Source organism: Sminthopsis crassicaudata, chromosome 3, assembly GCF_048593235.1.
Source record: "Sminthopsis crassicaudata isolate SCR6 chromosome 3, ASM4859323v1, whole genome shotgun sequence".
Taxonomy (NCBI): domain Eukaryota; kingdom Metazoa; phylum Chordata; class Mammalia; order Dasyuromorphia; family Dasyuridae; genus Sminthopsis; species Sminthopsis crassicaudata.
The window spans coordinates 432,888,027-432,912,895 of NC_133619.1; the positions used below are offsets into that span (position 1 = coordinate 432,888,027).

General features: G+C 32.4%; 1 protein-coding gene and 1 long non-coding RNA gene across 2 annotated transcripts in view; one reads left to right on the forward strand and one right to left on the reverse strand.

Annotated features, from left to right (window-relative positions):
• The window catches only part of TTN (titin), a 322,669-nt gene that overhangs the window by 182,738 nt on the left and 115,062 nt on the right, over nt 1-24,869 (forward strand). Inside the window, 16 exon segments of the mRNA XM_074302990.1 lie at nt 96-170; nt 1,168-1,281; nt 2,030-2,104; nt 2,328-2,405; nt 4,873-4,980; nt 7,007-7,081; nt 9,666-9,743; nt 11,139-11,213; nt 12,915-13,004; nt 13,563-13,622; nt 13,869-13,958; nt 19,359-19,409; nt 20,085-20,486; nt 21,416-21,694; nt 22,854-23,129; nt 23,245-23,384. Coding sequence (XP_074159091.1) covers nt 96-170; nt 1,168-1,281; nt 2,030-2,104; nt 2,328-2,405; nt 4,873-4,980; nt 7,007-7,081; nt 9,666-9,743; nt 11,139-11,213; nt 12,915-13,004; nt 13,563-13,622; nt 13,869-13,958; nt 19,359-19,409; nt 20,085-20,486; nt 21,416-21,694; nt 22,854-23,129; nt 23,245-23,384 — 2,066 coding nt within the window.
• Nucleotides 1-24,869, reverse strand: part of LOC141562809 (uncharacterized) — a 95,563-nt gene that overhangs the window by 67,217 nt on the left and 3,477 nt on the right. The window contains exons 2-3 of the long non-coding RNA XR_012488259.1: nt 20,186-20,440; nt 1,180-1,275 (exon numbers count right to left, since the gene is read on the reverse strand). This is a non-coding gene — a long non-coding RNA (uncharacterized LOC141562809). The remainder of the gene's footprint in view (nt 1-1,179; nt 1,276-20,185; nt 20,441-24,869) is intronic.

A 24,869-nucleotide genomic window follows, 5' to 3' on the forward strand; every position in this document is an offset into this window, starting at 1 on the left:
GCAGTTGTACAAAATCAGAACCTCACTTATATAGTCAAGTAAACGTCACATATTTCTCAACTGATCCAAAGTAAAATTAACTAATATCTTTAAAGTGCCAGAAGTTCCAGAGAAACCTGTTCCTGTTCCTGTTCCTGTTCCCAAGAAAGTGGAATCTCCCCCACCAGAAGGTACATTTGGGCCCACTTATTTATTTGCTTCCACTCTCTTGTTTCTGCTTAATGATTTCTTAAAGAATTTGTCTCATTAGATCTCTTAATTAGCTCTGAGAATTCCTAACTCTGAAAGTGTGATTTATCTGATCAAAACAATCTTGAATATAGCTCACAGACCAAAAGGAAACCTGATTTCTCTATTATAAATATATATATGTATATATATATATATATATAGATAGATATATATATATATAAAACATAATATTACACACACACACACATATATATATACATAGACATATAATATGTTCACAAAAGGAGGAGGATGATAGATGAATGGGCAGAATAAGAGGGCAGAACGTAGGTATGAATGAGAAAAAAACATATACAAAGAGGGATATTTCTTCATGCAAATAAGAAAAAATGCACAGAAACTTGAGTAGATTTTAATTTTTAATCAAACTAGCATTAAACTTTTGTCAGAAAGAGTTCTTTGATATCCATATGAAAAAATTTTAAAGGGAGAATTGAAAGACAAGAAGATTAAAAGACTATTAGTCATGATCTAGTGGTCCAGTAAGAAGAGTTCATGAAGACCTGAATTTGGTACAGAATATATTTCAGGAAATGATCAGAGAGGCAACTGATTGGATGTAGATGAGGAGACAGAGAAAGGCAAAGAGACAGAAAGAAAAAGAAAAGTCAAAAGATAATTCCAAATTTTTTATTAATCCAGTGATAGAAACAGGGAATCCAATAAAGACAAAAATGCTATTCTAGTTTAAAATGTCAATTCTTCATATGTTATTCAATTTTAAAATGTTAAACTCTTATATGATGTGATTCTTCCCATTTAAAATATGAGATTATATGTATGTGTGTATATGTATACCTGTCTGTCTGACAAAAGTTACAAATTATGTGGTTGACATTGTTGTGTCTTTTGATATAGCAAGTTAACTTTGAACAAAGCTAAAGATAAAATTAAAATTAACTAATATCTTTAAAGTATATGAAGAACCTGAAGAAGTTGTTCCTGAAGTAGAAGAGGAGGAAATACCAGCTCCTGAGGAGGAAGCACCTGTCCCCATTCCTGAAGAACCAGCACCACCACCACCTAAAGGTATAAGCCAATAATAATTATATTTAGGAAAATCTTTGATTCCATTAAAAAGCTATTGTTTGTCTTTCTATTAAGAAAAGAAAGAAAATTCTGCTTTTTTGTTTGAAGTCAAGTCAACGATCATTTATTTACCAATTGTATGATAAGGACTGAGGATACAAAAAATGGCAAAAAATTTGCCTTCTCTGAAGAAACTCACAGTCTACTAGGGACTGCAACATGCAAACATGCAAACAGCTATATATGAATAAAATATACATAGGATGATTTGGAGATAGAAGTCAGAGGGAGATAAAATCAGAGAGTATTAAGAAAGATCAGGAAGGGCATGAAAACTGTTGATCCCTTGAAAATTAGATAATAGCTTTAAAAAGCTTTTCAGATCCCTTTGTTTAGCAATTAAATTCACTCACCATGCATCTGCTAAGCCACCTACAGTATGCAGAGCAATGTGGTATTTTCTGAGGAAGTTATCAAAATTTTAGATAAATGCTTTGCCTTCATAGAATTGAAAGTTTAAAAAACAAAAGGGAGAAAGAACAGGCAAAAGTTAATTTTTATCCCCAAGAATGCAAACAATATGATATTAGGTATTATCTTAACCATGAGGCTATTACCCAGACAGTGTGCATGTTTATAGTCCTTCTGTTCATCAGCAATCAACTTTCTTGATACTCCAAGTCTGATAAATACAATTTGTGAAACTTTTAAATATAAATGAATCTAAAAGAAGCTCTTATCTTTAAAGTGCCCGAGGTACCCAAGGTCATCCCAGAAAAGAAAGTTCCTGCTGTCAAAAAACCAGAACCGCCACCTGCTAAAGGTACATTTTAGAAAGGGGTCAATGGGGAGGGTGGGAGATAAGAAAGTGGGCTATACTTGGGCCTTCTCGTAGTGATGTCTGTGATTTTATCATTTTCCTTGATTGTGTTATATTCAATGTTTGTTATGATCAATATGTTATCTAGATATGTGTATCACTTTTTTCAAATTATTTTCCATGTCTTTTGAATTTGAAAAATTAAATGAAACTAATATCTTTAAAGTACCTGAGGTGCCAAAGAAAATTGTTCCAGAGAAGAAAGTTCCTGTTCCTAAGGAGCCAGAAGCACCAGCAGTTAAAGGTATCTGCATTATTATTGCTATAATAATGAAAAAAAAAAACAAAAAAAACCACTCTCTTACTTTAATCGTTGATAGTCTAGTAAAACCTCATAAGCTGTGTTTATTGTTATTCTGTGTGGTTTCATTTCTTTATGTCATTATTTCCTGTTCATAGCCAATAATACTTTTGATTTGTCCTAGTTAATATTAACTCTATTCCAGTAAGTTTGATTTTCTTTCTGTTCCTAATACTTTGTAAATTCTTGAAATTCTTTTTAAAAAATCACCAACAAACTAATATCTTTAAAGTGCCTGGATTCCACAAGAAAGTTGTCCCACCAAAGAAGGAACCTGTCACTGTTACCAGAAAACCTGAAGTTCCACCAACTAAAGGTATATGCCATGAAGAAAAAAAGACTCTCTTTCTTTGGCAGTTGCATATTGTTTGAGTGTTTATTTAGGTTGGAAGTTCTGTATGTAATAGATATTCAATATAAATTTTTGATGATGAATAAGTGAATGAATGAAGCTGAAAGCAGAAGAGAAAAGGAGATAGGAGACCCGAGGAACAAGAATTAAAAACTAACACTTCACTGGCTACCATAACCACTGTGGATGTCATGCTTTGAGATAGTTCTATAGAATGTTGTCCAATGATGTCTTGTCAGATGAAGAGCTTTCTTTTGTGTTACTTCTTCTGAACCTTCTAGAATTTTGTGTGCCTCTTAAATTCTTAAAAATAAAAGGAATTAATATCTTTAAAGTGCCCGAAGTACCCAAGATAAGTGTCCCAGAGAAGAAAGTCGTCTCTGTTGCTGTTCCTGAAGAACCAGAAGTTCCACCACTCCAAGGTACCCAGAGTTACTACTACTTAAATCATGAATAGATCACCATCAAGTCTTCTTCTTAATTATCTCTTTTTGACCACAGAACTGAATCTTGTATTCATTCATTGTCTCTTGCTTTATTGAAATGGACAGTACTTGAATGCTTGGAACTTAAGGGTCTTCTTAACGGGGGGTTTTGTGTCAAGTATGACATTGCTATTTTGTATCATAGCATTAAAGGAATTGTAGCAGATTTGGTTTAGGATGTCTTCTAAAGTGAAATCATATTTTTCAAGTGGAAGAGTCTCCTGAAGAGGTTATTTATGAAGAAAAAGCATCCATAACCATTGATAGAAAGGAGACTCCTCCTACTGAAGGTATTTTTAAAACTTGTATGTAAAATCTTGTGTTGAAAATATCAAAATATTTAAAGGGTGCTATATTTGTAATAGTAAATCTCAAAGTAGTCTAGTCCTCTATCACTTTCTCTTTCAAATACTTGTGATCATTTATTGCTAATAATAGATAGATGGATAAATAGATAGACATATAGATAGATAGATGGATAGAGATAGATAGATGGATGGATAGAGATAGATAGATAGATAGATGGATGGATAGAGATAGATAGATAGATGGATGGATAGAGATAGATAGATAGATGGATGGATAGAGATAGATAGATAGATGGATGGATAGAGATAGATAGATGGATGGATAGAGATAGATAGATAGATGGATGGATGGATGATTCCCCTAGCCTAGAACAAAATAATCTGGACCACTACTATGGGAAAACCAAAATTGTTGAAAAGCCAACGTACAACTAAGAATGTCTTAAATTTTTTATTTTATGTCTCCTCAGAGTACATAAAATATATAAATCAATCTTTTAAAAAAAGAAAAATTCCTTTAAATATGCTTGAGTTTCTGTCTAGAGGCAAAAAAATATTTTACCCACATTTTGCAACTCTTATGAACTTTGGGGCATGTGTGTGTTTGTTAACTGTGGTGTCTGTCTGTATCTTATACAATTGGTACTTTGAGGGAAGGAAACAATTTTTTCACTCTGCAAGTTTACTTAATTTTCTTAATTTGGGGAATAAGGAAAGGATAGGACAAAGTATTATATTTGTAAAATCACAAATCATGATAAAAGACGATTATGCTGCTAATACTGTGGTCTTTAAAAATGACTATCCCATATCCCTTGTCAATATTCTTTAAAGAACGTGAAATCATAAAGCAGATTGAGCCTGTGGCACCAGAGCCTGAGCCAGAACCTGAAGAAATACCCGTGAAAGGTATTCAGATCATTAGGCTTAAACCTATGCCATCCCCCATTTTATTTTTCATCTTGAAATATGTACTCTTTCATAGTATGCCACCATATGTGTGTCTCATTGAATCTGTCCTTGATATGCTGTTATTTTCAATGTTCACTAAATTCTTATAGTTCTGTGTCATTTGTACAGTATATTTCATGTCAAATGTAGCTCGTCTAAATGTTTCATGTCATGAAAATAGTCTGTATCTCATTTCTGTATAGAAATGTGCTACTTGTTTCATGTTATGCATAGATAAAAAGGCATCTTTTCTCATCTCAACATGCTTTCATATATATCTACTAACTCTCCAATAATGCTCTATCAAATAATAGAACCTGAACCAGAAAAGAAGATTCCTGAGAAACCAAAATTCAAACCACCACCACGGGCCCCTATTCCACCAAAGGAGGAAATCAAAGAACAAACGGTCCAGCTTAAAGGTACCAAAGCGAATGACTTTCAAAGTGTTCTTAACCTGCTTCAAAATTTCTAATTGAATTTAATACTTCCAAAACCATTTTGGAAGTGTATTCTTTTAAACATTATTACTTATTGCTTATTTAAACCAAACCAGGAGCTTGTCTTCTGTGTCTGATGCTAGTGCCTCAATTTTCTTCCAAAAAAAAAAAAACATTTATTGGTGCCTGATAAACCCAAGGGACTATCCTAAGTGCTCTAAGAGTTGGAAATATAAATTCTAATCTAGTAAAGATATGGGAGAAGTACCAAATGGTCCTAATACAAGGTAGACTGTAAGATATGCAATTAAAGTGTTACAAAGATAGGACTTCTGAGAGTCAAGAGAAATAACATCATCTTGGGGAGATGGGGGTAGGTAAGGTTATGATTTCTTGAAGCTTTGCTTAATCTTGCTAACATGAAAGCAAATGAAGAAATAGGCTTTGTCTAGTGCCCATCAAAAAATGTTTGATGCAAGGACTATTAAAAAGTGCCTATTTCACAAATTCTTCATTTGTCTTATAAGATCTTGATTCTGGAGCATTCCATCCTAATTTCTTGAATTCTTTTTAGCCTGATTTCCATGCCTGTTTGCCTATTATTGTGGTTCTTTATAGCCTGATTTCCATGCCTGTTTGCCTATTATTGTGGTCTTGAGCATGAGGAATGTGTATGTGAGTCTTTTGGGGTGTTTCATGCTTTCAAAGCAGTATTGCTTTAAGAAATTCATACCAAAGTCAGAATTTTATTTTTGAAGAATGCTATGTCCCTCCAAACTTTCATAAGGAAAAAACCATTTCTATGGTACCATAAACCTGATAAGTATTCATTGGTAACTTCAGAAACATGGTGAAAAAAAAAAGATTCTTAGTACTAAACACAAAATGATATCATCCAACTTTTATTTTAATGTCATGACGGTAATCTGGCTATAGGAAAAGAGAGATGGTTCAGACATCATCCAGGATCTTTAATCCTTTACATTTCAGTTTCTATTTTTTATCGAAGTTCTATAATATTGATTTAAAATACATACATGTACATACACAGAGTATATATATAAAATATTTTAAACATTTAAGTACCTTAAAGTAAGAGCATTCTGTCATGCTGTGTTACCAGATTTGTCAGACAAAATCACTTGTTATGGATTGATATTTCTGTCACCCCAATTTTAAAGGAATACTTGAAAAGTATTCCTGCATTCTTATGTTTTTTCATATCTTTACTTATCTACAGAGGAGGTGGCTTTCCAGTGACATTATGTAGAATTTCTATATCCTTCTTGAAATCCATGTAATTCAACTGAATTATGAGAAAATAATGAGAAATTAATTGTTCTTGGAATAGTAATGAATATCATATTGGCCTTAGGATAAGGGAACAGAATACCAAAGTTTATATCAAAGTTAAATATATTTTTTGCCATTTTCTGATAACATAAGACCCAGAAGTATGGCAAAATAATTACCTCAATCTCTTATCTTCAATCCAAAATACCAGGGAAAATTGGGGATAGTTGAGCTTCTTTCACTTCTACTTCAGCAACAATGGGAGATTTAAGTTTAATCAGCTACAATATAAATTAAGACCTTTTTAGCTGCATTTAATTTCATAAACATCGATGTGCCTACTATGTGCAAGATACTTTGGAAGGGGCATTCATTTGTTCATTTATCATTGCCTCATGAGGCAAAAAAATCTTAACTTGGATTATATAACTTATACTTAATGAAAAATTTTTGCCTTCAGAATTTAACACTTCAAAAAATCAAAATAATCTTTCTGAAACAGTCTTGAAATTAATTTTCCATCTCTAATTCTGGCTGCAGCTAAAATATCTTGACAGTATGAATGCTTTCTGTGTCTTCTTTGGCACTTCTTAAATGGCTCTCAACATTGAATGGCTCTTAACATTGAATGGGGCTGAGATATTTTTCTTCAATGTCTTCTGAATAGTCATTTCAAAATGCAGCTATTAAAAAAATCCAATCATCTTCTTTAAAGCTGTTGTAAAGAAAAAGCCTCCTGAAAAACCTCCAGAAAAAACTCCAGAAAAGGTGGAATTTACTCCTCTAAAAGGTATCTTATGAATGCAGAAAATATGTTCATATACATTAGAGATAATACTGGTTTAATGGTTTTTGTCTTATTTTAAATATATTTCTAAAATTTGCCTGGTCATTTTGGAAAATATATTTATATCTAGGCTCCTCTATTATGCTTTCTGCTCTTCTTGTATCTGTAGAACTCTTGTTTCCATAGAATATTGCTTTGTGGATCCATTATGATCATGCTAACATTATTCATTATTCATTTTTTGTGGAATTCCTGCCAAAACATCATTGGAGTTTTACTATCTTGATTTTCTAACAATTATCTAAGCATTGGAAATATACAGATAAATTTTCATTGTGTTTTCCTCAACTCACCTTTACTGGATGTCTGATAATATATAATAGAAAGAAAGAAATGTTTTAGGTGGAAATGTTGATTTCAAACTGATAGAAATTTTTAGTTTTTTTCACTTCTATATTATCATTTTAACAAAATTATAAAAATTAATGCAGAAGTTTTCTTTTACATAACTGAAGATTATTACTGTCCATGTTGGTGAGTTTAGGGGAGGAGTATCTCTTCAACTTTCTCAGGATTTTCTGTCAAGGAATACATTTAATTTGCTTCCTTTTGATTCCACAAATATTTAAGTGCAACAAATTGAAATGTATGAGTCCTAAGAAAGAGCCAGTGAAATTACAGATCAATAATTTCAAGGTGCTTTTGTCTGCTCTGTTTTTCGTTTTTAAAATTATATTCATAAATAAAATTAGGACACATCTCTTGAAAAAAAAATGATAGAACTATAATTTCATTGGTGGGAGATTTTCCCACCAAAATGGGTTTCAACTCCTCCATGTGTTAGTTTCATGATTTGCTATTATTAAAAATCTTCATTATTGTCGATACTCCTTATCATCTGATAGCCAGCCTCATGGTGATAAAGTTTTTTGACTTTTAACTAGGTTTGTCTCAGATAAGCCTGTGCAGTTTGTAGGGCTTTCCAGAGTTTGTGCCTTATTCCAAAATGAGGCATCATAGTAGAGCTTTAATGAAGAATTCCGTTCCCTCATTTAACAGAGGAAATAAAATTACATTTATTTACAGTAAATAGCTGATGGTAATACTCTATGAATGAATATAATTAGAATTTGATTTAAAGTTTAGAGATAATGGTTCTGCCGCCGATTCACTGACTTTGGTTGTCACTTAAATATTTTGTATCCATACTTTATTATTTATATAAATTGTGTATAATGATGTTTCACAAAATAAGGTATTAAAATTCTTTAAGATGCTTTAAACTGTTCAGACTACTATGATGGTGTAATCAGATTCCCAGAGCTCACTAATATTTCTACAGTAAAATAATAATATTTCTACAGTAAAATAATCATTTTAAAAGGATTTATGTTGTATAAAATCCACCCACATCAAAAATGTAAATTATAAGAAGGGACAAAATGCATTTTTCTAAGTCTACCTTATATTGAATAAAAATCATTTTGCTTACCATCATGTTTGACCATGAAACTACTTTGGTGTTAAAAAGAATTGCAAATCAAGTCCTATGAAAAAGTTATTAAAGGATAATACATTTTTTCATCATAAATTTTTAAAAATTAATTTTAAGTCTAAAAGTATTCTTATAAGACATTAATAAAATATATTTAGTTGTTTATTATAAGTAAATTCTTTTAAAATAATCATTTATATGTGGCTTTTATGTATATTTAAATTATATTATACTAAAAATGAAAGGAGGTTCTTTTTAATCAAATAAGTACTTTTTAATAAAACAGAAATGTTTCATCTGAAGCATGAAAAACAAATACCTAATAGAAATTCGTAATTCCTGCCTTGGTCAGTGATTCTAATTTCATGCCAAATAGCTTAAAATATTAGGTTAAATTTAACCCTTACTGTACAAAAACCTCTTAAAACACAGAATTTTAGGCCTTGGGATAGATCTTATTTTTCATTACTTGATGTTCTGCACTTTATCTTCTGCACAAATCTTTCAATACTTAGCTATGTACCTAAATTGGTTCTCTATCAGTAGGTACTTTATGTCATCTTTACCATACACAAAGTTTGCTAAGCTTGATAGAATCTTGAGAACTTTCAGCTAGTTGACCCAATCTTAGGGATTGAGTCCAGAGTCATCTCTACCCCAAGCTGAAACATAAGAGTAAACCCTTTTAAAAAGAAGTTTAATAAGATTAACAATGACAAATTTTGTATGGTATTATGAATTCTATCATACTGCATTGTGGTCATAAGCATATAACCTCAAGCTCATCATGTTGAATTCAGAAAGTTAGTATTTTTATATAATTATCAATCCCCTAGTATGCCTAAAATTTCACAATAAAGCTAGGTAATGGACATTTTTAGAAGAAAAGTTTAAATGATAATGTAAAGCATAATATTTATTGTACATGTCAAATATACTTGTATATCATAATTTGATGATATGCTTGTATATCATAATTGCTTTTGATGATATATAGTTAAACAATTTGTTTAGGGAATATTATTTCTTGAGTATGTTTGGTCTTTTAATGCTCTAAAATAGTTTCACAATTTGCAATCATATTCTTTTAAGCACCTGGTGAAAAGAAAGTTCGAAAATTACTTCCTGAACCTGAACCTAAGCCAAAGGAAGAAGTTGTTTTGAAAAGCGGTATAGTATATTCAGCATCATATCAAGTTGGAAATCTCTGAAGTTAGACTTGAAGGCTTGCAAAGATTTTCTGTCTTTTTTAAAAATATATTTCCTGATATTTGAAATAAATTAGAATTAAACTGATATTAAATAAATTAACATTGTGAAATATAAACTTTTAAAAATCATTAAAGAAGACAGAATCTTTATGGACTTTCAAAATTTTTGAAGTTTATAATATTAGGATATCTTTTTTACTAAAAATGAAGTCTCTAAATTTATGATAATGTTATAAACTAATAATAAAAAGTATATTATTTACAGTGTTAGCATCTAATAAGTAAATCCATAGAGCAGAATGTTTCATTCAATTAAAAATATCTAACCATTAATTTAATGCATAAGTGTTAAAGAATGACAGAGAAAACCTAATCTGAGTAATACTAGAATGTAATTAACCTTCACTTCTTATTTGTAAAATGGTTTTGAATTAACAGCACATTGTTAAAACAAAGAAGCAAGATTTAAGGGGAATTTTTCATAGTTTTGGTTCCTGTGCTTCCTTATTCCAGGGGTTTTTAACTTTTTTTTTACTCATGGATCTAGGAGTTTTACAATTTTGGTATGAACATTGATACCTTGGAAATTGGCAAATGCTACAAATCAAGACTTGATTTATTATTTTTAATGAATGTCTAGACTTAAGTGATGGAAAAATGTTAATAATGCAAACTAAACTTAAAAGCATGTCATGCATATATACATGTAAACATAAATATGAATATATGCACATATATAAATATATATGCATGTATGTGTATATCCCCCCCCAGAGAGCCAGTTGTTAAACATTTACCAGTATGCCTCTGCATAGATCCCTTTAACAATCAGATAAAGTCTATGAATCCTTTCTTAGAATAATGTTTTTAAATATATAAAATGAAATATATAAGATTACCAGGATTGAAATTTTGATTTGAATAATATTAAAATAATTTCCACAGTATTTTAAAAACAAGTTCATGGATCCCAAATTAAGAACCCCATTAGAACATTGTCCTCAAAGAATCTATTATATTGTATCCCTTATACAAACACCACTAATGCTTATTAAGAATTATCTTTTAGTAACTAATACTTTAAAATATTTTTAGAATGTGGTGCTGTTTAAATTAATATAGTACTGGAGTTTTTTTTTTCTCTCTCCAGTATTTAATTGGAAGGATGAAGGCATATAAATACAATTATGCTAATGATCATTGGATCCTTTGGCTTTCTTTGTTATAACTATACATTCCAGAGCTCTAAGTTGCATGCTGTCTGTTTCCCTGTGCTTTGTACATTAAATGTGAACTTCATCTTTGTCTTCATGATCACCTCATGGTTTACAAATAAACCTTTTTGTCTTTAAAGTTCTTAGAAAGAGGACTGAAGAAGAAGAACCTAAAGTAGAGCCTAAAAAAGTAGAAAAGATTAAAAAACCTGAAGGTAGGAAGAAAAAATTTAGTGATGGTTTGTGAATATGATTTTTTTAAACAAAATGAGAATATATAAAAGGTTTATCTTGTAAACATAAAATGAATCAAATGTAAACATTATTGTTATCCACTGCTCATTATTTCATCTGTAACAGTTCATGCTTTTCCATTATTTGCTTTCTGCTTCCATTTTTTCATATTTGTGCTTTTATATTTTTAATATTTTAGAATTTGTTATTATTTTCCATACTGCTTCAGTTCTTCGACTGAAGCAATTTAATTCACTGAAATGAATTATACTTCTAATGGTAGCGTTAGAATGCCCAGGTCGCAGTGGGTTAGCACTAAGATTGTATTGGCCAATATATAAGGTTGAATTTTATCAGATAAACTGTTCCTGAGTAGATTTAAGGAATTTTAGGCGGTCATAAGCTCAGCAGAAATTTCATAAATTCAATGGATAAAATGCTCAGATAAATTTTTTTTTTCAAAGTTCATTTTCCAAAGATTGCTCAGGTTCTGGCTGAACTGCAATATTCTACTCCAAGTCAGCTCTGGAAAATACCTATTATCTAAAGAGCACCCAAATAAAAAGTGCAACCCATATTTTGTTTAATTATTTTTATTAGTTTTTTTTTTTTATCCTGAATGTTGCTTATATTTGTTTTTAAGTAAGTCACCAAAGGGCCAACCATTAGCTCCTCATCTAAAGGACCCTCAAGAGACTGATCTAGTTTTATTTGAACATTTGAATCTATTGAAAAGTGATTTAGTTTAGAATTTAACTATTCAGTAGTCTCTCCACATCAAACTTGAATTCTCATATTGATAGAGAAAAAACAATCCTTTGGATGGAAGATCTTGGTACAAGAAATGACTTGAAATATAATTGGAATTCATAGTATAGTATCCCCACTGTTATCTAGCTTGTGGACCTGGGTCTTATATGTTGGTCCATTTCCCTACATTTGGGATTTTTAAACTTGTAGTTTTGTAACTATAAGGCCCTGAAAACTCCCATTAAAAAAGTATGTTTCATTCAACAATAAGTCTTATGGCAGACTTTGTACACTTAGTTCTTTTCTTTTCATCTGCATTAAATACCAGGATTTAAAGTATTTGGAAGCCTCACAGTAGAGTCTATTCCCTCATTAATCTATGACAATTGTCATGGGCTGAACACTGAAGACAAGTGGCTTCAGAATAAAAATTATCAAATCTGGACTCTCCCAAGAAAGATAACCCAATTTCAAAACAATACAAAATCATTTTGTCCCTTGAACTGATTCTATTATTATGGGTAAAACCAGAGGAAAAAAGTTAAATAAATATTTTTTCAGTTGCCTTTTTCTTCTAGGATTTCTGACTATTTCTGGTACTTCTAATACCAATAAATTTCCAGCCCCAAGAAATAGTTGGAAAACTTACAGGAAATTAATGGTGGACATTATTACTAGTTTTGATTTTTTTGATCCTTAGTAATGCAAACTAGTGACAAAAATCTTTGAAAGCTATAGTAGAAAACATGGGAAGAAAATAACAGAAACAAAGAATAACCCCAGTAAAATTAAGGAAAAAACTGTTTCCTTACTATAGAAACAATACAATTCTATCTTCAAATTTTGCTTTTGATATTTTAATAAAAATGTTTCTGCTAAATTCTAGTCAATAATATAAAATTATATTGAGAGATACATTTATTATTTTAAAGTACCAGAACCACCAAAGAAGGCTGTTGATGAAGTTGAGGCACCCCCACCTGTCACCAAAGTAGAAAGAAAAGTTCCAGAACCAACAAAAGGTACAAACATTGACATGATTATATGTTTCATGAAAAGATATAGCCTTAAAAACACTGTTTTACAAGTTATAAGTAATTAATATATAAACTAAGTTAAAACTTTGACTATATTTGCTCTCATTTTTGATTGGTTAATAATTATGCTACATGGGGGCAGCTAGGTGGTGCAGTGGATAGAGCACCAGCCTTGAATTCAGGAGGACCTGAGTTCAAATCTGATCTCAGACACTTAACACTTCCTAGCTGTGTGACCCTAGGCAAGTCACTTAACCCCAGCCTCAGGAGAGAAAAAAAAAAGAAAAAGAAAAAAAAATAATAATTATGCCACATGTTAATTAACATATAGATGTACATTTGAGTGAAATAAGTTAAATTATGCCACTAAATTGGTTTGCTACTTCTGACATTTTCTTTTCCTCTTTACTTTGTTTAAATGAAAGGTGAAATGATGTTAAGCCATGTGTCCTAACCAAGATATTTCTAATTCCTATTTTCCTTCTGCTTTATGGCTTTGGGGGAGCATTGTGGTAACCTTTTTATCTTGTGGTCTCCTTTAAGTGGCTGAAATCAAACCAGCAATACCTCTTCCTGCACCAGCTGAACCAAAACCTGCACCAGGTAAGAGCTTACATTAAGATGTTCAAACTCCATATACCTACATGTTTTTGTATAATAATATTAAACAATTCATAGCTGGATAGGACAGGAAAAGAATCACACACCACAGATAGTTTTATGTTTTGCTAAGTGAAATTGGAGTTTTGATTTTCTCTGGTGACATATATAGGAACACTGCTAAAATATCAGTTTAGGGTTCATGAGGTGACCATAGATAAAATTAATGGAATGGAAATCTCTTTACAGAAGTAAAAGTTGCTAAGCCTATTGAACCACCACCAGCACCAGTGGCAGCTCCTACCCCAGTGACAGTTCCAGTTGTTGGAAAGAAAGCAGGTATTTATGTTGCTTTGATAAAGTGATTTTCTCTTACCAGTGAGAAGTGGACAGGCTTTATTATATTGGAATAATAAATAAATTCAGGTTTGTGTTGATTAAGCACATTTAATGAAAGTTTTTCATATCTTATCTTTACATTTAAATATTAAATATTTGGCTTTTTAAGTCTTCTTTGTTGTCTTGGCTAGTATGTACATTATTGTGTTGTATTGGTTTCTATGTATGTTTTTTCAAGTGAATAATAAATGTCTACTTCTGGTGAAGGTGTCAAAGAAAAAATCCTCTTCTTTACAGAAAGAGGACAATATGGACAATATATATATTTAAGTAATAATGCATCTCATATTTCCCCATCCTCATCCCGTAAGGCCCATTTCTCAGAAAAAACTCTGAAGATTCACTTTTCAAACCCTTAGACATGAGACATTAATTAATGATACAATTGTTAATTTTCCATATGTAATCACTCAAAATGATGCGGTAATGTTCATGTAATAAAATGTTAGAACTGGAAAGAGCCTCAAAGATCATCTCTTCCTAGCTTCTCATTTTAGAGATGGGCAAATTGAAACCATATAAGAAAAATAGCTTAATCTGTATCACAGAGTAGAGCCCCATACTCAAACACAGATCTTCAATTTGTTCTTTTCTTTCTAGGCCTCTTTCTATACTGTCTCTGAAATTTAGATTTGAGAATTCCATATTTGTAGATGAGCTCTTAGTCTTTCAACAGTGATAATTTAAGGATCAAGGTGGTCTTGGTCTGGTTTCTGAAAAGAAAAATTTTCTGAGTTTATCACTACATCCTTGGAAAAGTCCAGCAGGCTTGAATGTACTCGTGATTGTGATCAGTGTGATGTTGAAGGGGAAAAGTGTTCTATGTTCTTTCTATTCCAGGTTCTATTTGAAATCTTTATCTTAAGATATTTGTTCCTTATACTTATGCTTATAGAATATTTTTCTACTTTTTGACCTTCTATAATTTAAATGTGACACCTTTATAGGTGCAGAAAAACATGATGCACCATCCATTTTAAAGCAGAAAGGTATAATACAAGCCACCAAAGTTGAAATATCTGGAAGAAAAGAGGTGTCCCCTACAGGTGAGAAATACATAACTATAAAGGACAATATGAAATCTGAAGCATCTGAAAGGCTTAGAGCAGAAGAAATGCCTGAACAAAATATATTAATTAAATCATCTGAGAGGATATCAGAAGAGGAAAAGGGAAAACTTTTTCTTGGAGAATTTTTTTCTGCCCATAAAGAATATGAACAGAAAAGAGCTCCTATTCCTTCAAAAATAACACTAAAAGTGTTAAATGCCCTGGAACATGTAGCTAAAAGGAAAGTACAGACAATAAAAGGGAAATACAAATCCACTCGTACACCTCTTAAATTTGATGAAAGAACTTCAAAAAAAAGGAATGAGAAAAAGAAAATATATGTTTATAAAGAAGATGGAGAATCCCAGTTGTCCAAGGAGACTGGAGGACATCCATTAAAGGAAATAAAAGAAATCCTCCCAAGTGAACACATTCTGAAGCCTTCTGAAAAAGTTGATGTAACCTCCGAACAGAAATCCAACCTCAGATATAAAACTACTGTGCCTCAAGAAAAGAGAGAGATTGCAAAAGATGAAGAAGGAGAAAGAATTTCTAAAGAATCACTTCAAAGCCTTCATAAAATAAGAGAAAATATTGGTGTTCTAGAAAAACCAAGGGATGATTCTGTCCAGGTGAAATATGACAACATTCATAGGGACAATTTAAATAATTATCCAAAAAAGATCAAGGAAATTGACCAGGTAGTAGAAGGTAAAATCCATAGAACAATATCTGATTTGGACAGAGCTAGAGACTTAGATAAAGAAAGTCAAGATCTTATTGCTGAAGTTAAGGAAATAGAAATCACTTTGCAAGATAAAAAAGCATTTGAACTGAAAGAAAAAGAAGAGGAAGAGAGAAGAGAAGTAGACACAGGGGAAATAGAAGCCAAGTTATTAATGGAAGCACAAGTAAAACAAGAAGGTGAAAATATAGCAGCTGTAGAAATAGAAATAGTAGGGGATATAATGCCAGCAAAATCAGATGTAAGATTAGATTACAAATGGAAACCAGAGCCAAAACAAAGTATAATTCCAAAGATTGAACAAGATGATGAACCTATCACAGTACAGGTTGAAAAATCAGATGATGAACCTATCACAGTACAGGTTGAAAAATCAGATGATGTAAGTGATGTTATGAGCTCAAAATCTCCAAAGGCAGTTTCTCCCTCTTGGTCCATGGTTACAAGGCAGAAAACTCAGAAAAACATTCAGGTATTTCAAGAAATGCCTGAAAGTGAGAAAGAAGAAAATAAAACTCTTAAAGTGAAGACATTTGAAGGTAAATGGCCTCCTTTCACTGTAGAAGAATATGCAGTTTTTAAAAAGGATCCTGATCTCACAGAAGATTTTAATCCTAAAGAGAGTATATCAGAAGAGGAAGAAGAGGATATAAATTGGGAATTGGAATTGGCTGAACTTTCAGAAGATTCTGATGATCTTTCAGAAAATAGTTGGGATTGGGAAGATTATGAACTGTCCAAGGGAAAGTCTGATGAAAGGCGAGGTGAGAGGTTAACCCAAACTCATGCAAAGAGATCATCCTACATGCTTGGGTTTTGGAGAGGATCACCCTTTGATCCATTTGTGTTCATTTGTCAGTTTTGTCCATGTTTCTCAGCAGTGTTCATCTGTCTAAGTAATTGTCTTATTCACATTCAAATATTCTCTGTCCTATTTCTGTCCACTTGATTCATTAGGGCAGCCAGGTTTTATGCTTTTAGTTAAGTTTGGCATTTTATTTTGCTTTGTGTTTTATCCTTGGCATCTTGCAACTCATTTCTGTTTCATTGCTAGAAAAATTGATGTCCCACATTTCACGTAGTTTGAACGTATATATTTGCACTGAAGATGCATGATGAGCTGTGTCCAACAAAAACCCATAGAAGCACAAAAAGGAGAAAGTAAAACTGTTATTAATGGGATATAGTCAATTTTGCTAACTCAGTGAAAGCATCAGTGCTTTCTTCATTGTCATGCATTTTATTTATACAACTTATTTGATTTTGTCCATTCAAAATGTTAGATTTTTCACTAGATTTTAAGACTCTAAAAATAGCCATTAAAATATTAATTATTTGTGTAATGCAATTAAAATATACTGTAAGTTGAATCTCTTTCTAGTCACCTTTTAAAAAAATACACCAAATCTAGACTCAAATGGACATTTTCCTATTCTGACAGTTTGTTTTTTTTCTTTCTAGATTTGCATTGTTCCTTCCAAAATGATTTTTATTGCATCTATTAATAGTAGAGTTACAATTGAAAATTTCATCTCAATTTCAGATCTGCTTTTTCATTCTAAAACTTAAAATATTGAACAGTTTTTATGAGAATAGCTGCTTTCCTTCTAAGAATGATTGTTATTTCTACTTCATGCTGATTTACAGGAGCATAGTAGAGAGAGAAGAAATTGTTTTTATGGAGTTCTTCAATAAATTCATTTATGTGGATGTCCTTTCCTCCAATAGAAAGCTGAATTCCTCTGCATCTATTCTCATCCTATGTTATTCTTATCCTTATTTTTTGGATAAATAAATCCTTCATAGAGTATGTAACAAGTGTTCTTGATAAACAAGATTGGACTAGATGATCTAAGATCATTAAACTAGAATATCTTACTGAAGGAATAATGTCATATTTTAAGGATCTCATGTCTCTTATTCTCACTACTTGACAATATGACCTCCTTTTGCAACCATAGATGCCCTTTATAACGTCTTTAATGTCATTTCTTATGAGTGAGTCATTGAGATTAATACACTATAATCTACTTAGGTTCACCATATGCATCTCCATTTTCTCTTGGGTTTTCTGTTATTTGGTTTTTACCAAATGATGTTTCATAATACTCCATCAGAGACTGGCTTTTGTAGTATAGAATTGTTAGGAATAATTGAAAGCACTGAACACATTCCCCAGTGGTATTCAGAAACTGGATATCTTATCAGAAAATTCTAGACCCCAGTGTCCATCTGAAGTGCTTGTCTAGGATAAAGACAGTGATGGCTCATTTGGCACATTGCCTGTCCAGCTAAATGTTACAGACTGAAAAAGAGATGATTTTGATTTCAGAAATATAGAAAAGAGAGAGGATGCAAGATGTGTGACAGAAAATGGTCTTATTAGACATAGTATAGAAACTGAAATCTTTAAGAAGTTGAATAATTCTTGTACTTGCTATTCCAGAATTCTGCCACTAGGGGAAGGGAGAGAAATCATTTATTGTAGGTGAATTCTCTCTGTCTCCTTACGCAGACTTCTTAAAAATATCCAGCAATTTAGCTTCTTTAAGTAAAACTATTCATGAAATGTAACTGCATAACGAGATCTTTATAAGTACACTCATAAGATAACATTCAGAGAAAGTTTCCTGCTAAAAGTGGTAATCTTTTAATTTTTCCTTACAATCTCTAATTTTGCTCTAAAATACATTGATGATTTATTCTATCGTGATTCTGAAGCTCACGCTTCTTAGAACTGGAAGAGACCTTTGAGATCATCTAGTCCAGTGCCCTCATTTTTGTAAATGGAAAAAGCAAGGCATAGATATATATTCAGGATCACACTAGCAAGAAATGGCAAAGCCAGAGCTCAAACTCCACAGCTATTAACTTCAAGTCCAATGCCCTCTGCACTGAATCATTTTAAAGCATAGTTTTTCACTGTGATGCATTTCCCAGAGGCAATTCCTAGAAACATTTTTTCCCTTATAGGTAATTCAACACAACTTTTTCCCATTTAAGGCGAAGATAAAACTTCCAAAACAGTAGAATAACGAAAAACCATGAGTTTATTGGTATAAGATACACTCAATGAGAAACTTTCTTTACCAGTGCAGGTCAGCTTCTCCTTGAAACCAGGGTCACACAACTAATATGCATCAGAGGCAGGACCTAAATGCAGGTTTTCTTGGTTCTGAGGACATTTCTTTATCTACTATACTACAGTGCCTCTGTGTGTATTTCAAAGGAATAGGAAGAAAAATATGCTAAGTAGAATAATTAGTTTCAAATTCAGAGCTTCAATTTTTTTTCTTCTAATTAATGTACAAATGTTGATTTTTGGCAAGACAAATTGATCCCAGAATATACTTTTTAGCAGCATCAAAAATACTCTACCCATAAGTTGTATAAATATTTGAATAGGTTCTTTTTTGGTGTAAATATATATATAATAAGTGTGTGTGTGTATATATATATTATGAAGAACATGCTGTTTGTCCCTTTTTTGCCAATTAGAAGGAAATTCAAGATTTTTCTGATTTTTTTTTTTTTTTTTTACTTCAGAAGCCAAAGCACCTAAGGAGGAAGCAGCCAAACCTAAAGGACCTATCAAAGGTAACACAAATAAGCAAACAAAAAGCTCTATTGTTTGTACTTTGTAATTCACTGTGATAAAAATTCCCAGACTTCATACACACAGACCAAGGGCCAATGATTCATATTCATCTTTGCTGAGTTTTGGGTTACTTCAGCAGAATTGGGTTACTTGTTATTTTGGTTCTTACCAAATGATTTTTCATGATATCCCATCTGCTTTGAGATGACTTTTTCTGCTGAATCTGCTTAAGAATCTGAATCTAACAAATTACAGAATTTTGTGTAATATATGAGATGAAAAATGTCCTTTTGGACAAAACCAGCATTAGGCACATAGTCCTGTAAATCTTCCATGAAATAAATATATAAAAGAAACATATGCATTTTTATTCAAGATATTTACATTTGACAGTTAACATATTAGACACTTTTTCTTTGGTTCTTCTTTTAATATCAAATTATCCTTCCAAGTGGAAAATAAACAATATAAATTGAAGGTGAATTTTCAGTTAGTTAATTGAATTTTCTTTTCTCTCTCTTATTTTTTTTTTTTTTTTTGCAACTTTGTCACTATTTTTCCCAAACTGGAAGCTGGGTAACTTGATCCCTATCCTGGTTAACTCAATTGTTCCAACTTCTTTATATATTCAAATCTCTAAATGAAAGTTATTTTCTTGTATTTCTCTCCATTAGGTGTAGCCAAAAAGACACCTTCTCCAATAGAAATGGAAAAGAAAAAGCTAAGACCAGGAAGTGGAGGCGAAAAGCCTCCTGATGAGGCCCCTTTCACTTACCAACTCAAGGCTGTGCCCTTAAAATTCGTGAAAGAAATCAAAGACATTGTCCTGACAGAAGCAGAATCTGTTGGTTCCTCTGCTATCTTTGAATGTCTTGTTTCCCCCTCCACTGCCATCACCACCTGGATGAAGGATGGGAACAATATCCGTGAAAGCCCCAAGCACAGGTTCATCGCAGATGGTAAAGACAGGAAACTGCACATCATTGATGTCCAACTTTCAGATGCTGGTGAATACACTTGTGTTTTGCGTCTGGGAAATAAAGAAAAGACCTCTACAGCAAAACTGGTTGTTGAAGGTAATTATAAGCATTTCTAACATTCTTTAAATTCAGCTTTTCCAGAGAATTTTATGGCAACTTAAGGTATAATAATGAACATGATTACCATTTTCCAAGGATTTCACATTTTATGTGAATTATATTATTCATATAATTAAATATATAATGCATGTATATATACATGCATGCACATATACATGCATATACACATAAAAATACAAAACTAGAATAAGACAAAAAGCCTTTTCCAGTTCTCTTTTGCTACAGTATCTTTCCTTTGAGATTACTCTTAATTTATCATGTTTGTATGTACTTGTTTGCATCCCTCATTAGACTGTGAATTCCTTAAAAGTAGCTAGGCCCCCAGAACAGTGTACCTAAGTATAAGTCAGAAAGACCTGAGTGCAAATTCATTCTCAGATACTTAATAGCTTTGTGACTTTGAACAAGTCACTTAATATCCTTTTGCCCCAGTTTCTTCATCTATAAAACTGAAATAATAGTAACACCTACCTCCCAAGGTTATTGTAAAAAATGAAATGAAAAAATATTTATCATTGTGTCTGACACATAGCAAGTGCTATATAAATGCTAGTCAGAGTAGTGGTAGCAGCAATAGTGGTGGTAACAGTGTTAGTAATATTAAGTAATGATAGTGGGAGACGTAGTAAGTGGTAGTAGTGATGGTAGGAGCAGCAGTAGGAGGAGCAGTAACTGTAGATGAAGAGAAAGGAGGAGGAGGAGGAATAGACCAGGATGAGGACTGGGGAGGGAGGTTTGCCGGTGGTAGAAATAAAGAAAAGATTGCTTTCTTTTTCTTTCTTTGTACTTCCAGCACTTATACAAAACAGAAGCTTAATAAATGCTAGGTAACTGACTATATATAAAGAGAATACTTCTAAAATGGGAAAACCTATAGATGATAATATTTAAATTCTCTTCCACAGAACTGCCTGTCCGTTTTGTAAAAACACTAGAAGAAGAGGTGACTGTGGTTAAAGGACAGCCATTATACTTGAGCTGTGAATTAAACAAAGAACGAGATGTGGTCTGGAGGAAGGATGGAAAGATCGTTGTGGAGAAAGCTGGCAAAATTGTACCAGGTGTCATTGGTTTGCTTCGGGCCCTCACAATTAATGATGCTGATGATTTTGATGCTGGAACATACACCGTTACTGTGGAAAATGCCAACAATCTTGAGTGTTCATCTTGTGTAAAAGTAGTAGGTCAGTGATCTCAAGTAAAATTTGTTTTTTTTCTTTCATGTGTTATGATGGAGTAGGAGTGAAAAAATGGGGCAGCTGGGTAGTGCCATAATACATAGAACACTGGGCTTGGAATCAAGAAGACTCATCTTCATGAATTCAAATCTGGCCTCAGATACTTACTAGCTGTGTGAATCTGGGCAAGTACTTAACCCTGTTTGCCTGAATAAAATGAGCTGGAAAAAAATGGCTAAATCAATCCAGTATCTTTGCCACGAAAACTCCAAATGAGGTCACAGAGTGTTGGACATGGCTGAAACAAGAATGGAAGAGAGCACTTCTTTTTAAAGTATTAAAATTTAGGATCAAATGTCTAAAGAAGGATAAATAACAAAATGTGACTCACACTCATGGAGTATTAATCATGACCATTTTAAGGTAGTATTTTTTTCATTTAATTTTATCAAGGCATCAAGAATTAATCCTAAATATCATGCTCATAGTTTATTCCTAAAAATTAAATATTTTCTATACCAAGTCAAAATCTCCTTAAAATTAAAGTACATTAAAACTTACTTTTCTATTTAAAGCACCTAATTATGCCACAGATTCCATTATTCTACATATTAAATCATGCCTTCTCCATTCCACTGAAGCAGCTGGGCTTTAAATCAGGAATATCTGAGTTCAAATTCAGCCTGAGACATTTAGTAGCGATGTGACCTTGAAGAAAACACTATTATCCTGAATTTCCTAAGCTATAAAATGGGGTAATAATAGTATTTATTTCTTAGGGTTGTGAGGATCAAATAAGATAATATTTATAAAGTATTTAGCATATGCCTGGCATATAGTATATAAATACTTATTCTTTTTCCTTCTCTCTTACCCAGAAATGGCAACACATTGCTTTCCCATTAGTACAGATCTCCCAGACCCTACCACCATTATGAATTGAATGTATAAGATTTTACTTCATATGGACTTTTTGTTTGTTTGTTCAGTAATCATAAACTACATACCAGCTTTCTTCTTGTCTTCATTTGTGCATAAAATTAGTATGAACTAGAAAATCATAGTGATGTAAAATGAGGAGATATTTAACTTACGTAATTACCAGTGAAGCTACTTATGTAGGTTGTTTTCATTCTAATTTTTGTCCAACTCCTTTCTAATGCAGAAATCATAAGGGAATGGTTGGTAAAACCTATAAGAGATCAGCATGTGAAACCCAAGGGTACAGCTATTTTCACCTGTGACATCGCTAAAGATACACCTAATATTAAATGGTTCAAAGGATATGATGAAATTCCCATGGAACCAACTGATAAGACTGAAATTCTGAAAGATGGAAACCATCTTTACCTCAAAATCAAGAATGCCATGCCAGAAGATATTGATGAATATGCAATAGAAATTGAAGGGAAAAGATACCCTGCAAAGCTGACACTGGGAGGTATGAATCTTTTGTCTATAAAATGTTCCTTTCTCTATAACATCAATATTAAATGTAATAAAATGAAGGATGTTTTCATCTAAAATTTTATGGGTTTCACCCCTATTCAATATAGAACGTGACGTTGAACTCCTGAAACCAATAGAGGATGTGACAATTTATGAGAAAGAAAGTGCAAGCTTTGATGCAGAAATTTCTGAGGAAGATGTTGCTGGAGAATGGAAACTGAAAGGAGAAATTCTAAGACCATCTCCTGTAAGTAATCTCACAATTAAAAGTGTGTGTCATTCAGAGCAAGGCTTCTTAAACTTCTTCCACTTGTGATCCCTTTTCACCCAAAAAATTCTTACATAATCCTGGGTACATAAGTGTACAAAATAGGTATACAAATCACACATTTACTGATAATAAATCATAATTTTGCAATCCTCACTTCAGTTATATGATCCCATATGGGTCATGATCCAAAGATTAAGAAGATTTTGATTTAGAGCAGGTAGATAATATGCAAAAAGCCATGTATTAGAATGGAAAGAGCATTAACTGGTCTTCAAATTAGAGAACCTAAGTCTGCAGACTGACTCTGCCACCTGCTGACTGACCTGATAGATGACTGGAAGAATGGTGGTCATCTCTGACAAGTAGTTTTAACCTCTGTGTTTTAGATTTTAAATCTTCAAAAAAATGGATATGGTAACACCCACCATGTCTTAACTTTGTTTCAAGGATCAAATGAGGTAAAGGATAGGAAAATCCTTTTAAATTTATTTTTTTTGGGGGGGAGAGGCAATTGGGGTTATTTGCTCAGGGTCACACAGCTAGAAAGTATTATGTCTGAAGCCAGATTTAGACTTGGGTCCTCTTGATTCCAGGGCCAGTGCTCTCTATTCACTGCACCATGTAGCTGGCCCAGGACATGAAAATTCTTCACTCTGTCCTTTCTCAGTTAAGTCTCCCTGACCTGTATGATTGCTGCTCACTATCCTTTGCTGGATCATACCTATTAACTATGGATTTACCCAAAGCCTCTGTCCTGGATCTCCTTCTCTTTTCTCTCTTTCCTTTCACTTGGTTGCCTTATTAGCTCCCGTGGCCTAAATTATCATCACTATGCAGATGACTCCTAGAGCTACATAGTTAAGCCTTTGTCTCTTTCTTGCTTACATCAACAACTGCCTAGATTTAAAATTGCATAGCCTACAGTCACCTCAAACCCAATGATTCCAGAACAGAATTCATTAACTTTCCCTTTAAAATGATTCCTCCTCTGAATTTCTCTATGACTCTCAAGGATACCCCATCCTCCTGAGTTATCCTTGACTTCCCACACTCATTCCACATATGCCATCAGTTTCCAAATCTTGTCATTTTTTTCTCCATAATATCTCTGACATATGCACCCAATTCTCCACTCCCAAAGTAACCACTCATATTCAGGCCCTCTTTTATATCACAATATTCTCCTATTAGATCACTCTGGCTCAAGCCTCTCCCCATTTGAAGATATTCTCCACACAGTTACTGAAATGATTTTATTATTATCATTATAAATAGTTATGGTAATATCTTGCATTTATATAGTGATTTTTAAAGTTTGCAAAGCACTTTGTTAATAATATTTCATTTGATCAGATGAGGAGACAGAGGCAAATAGCATTTAAGTGACTTGCTCAGCCATTCAGCCATTAAGTGTTTATGGCTAGATTTGAATTTAAATCTTTCTGACCCTAGGTCCCATTA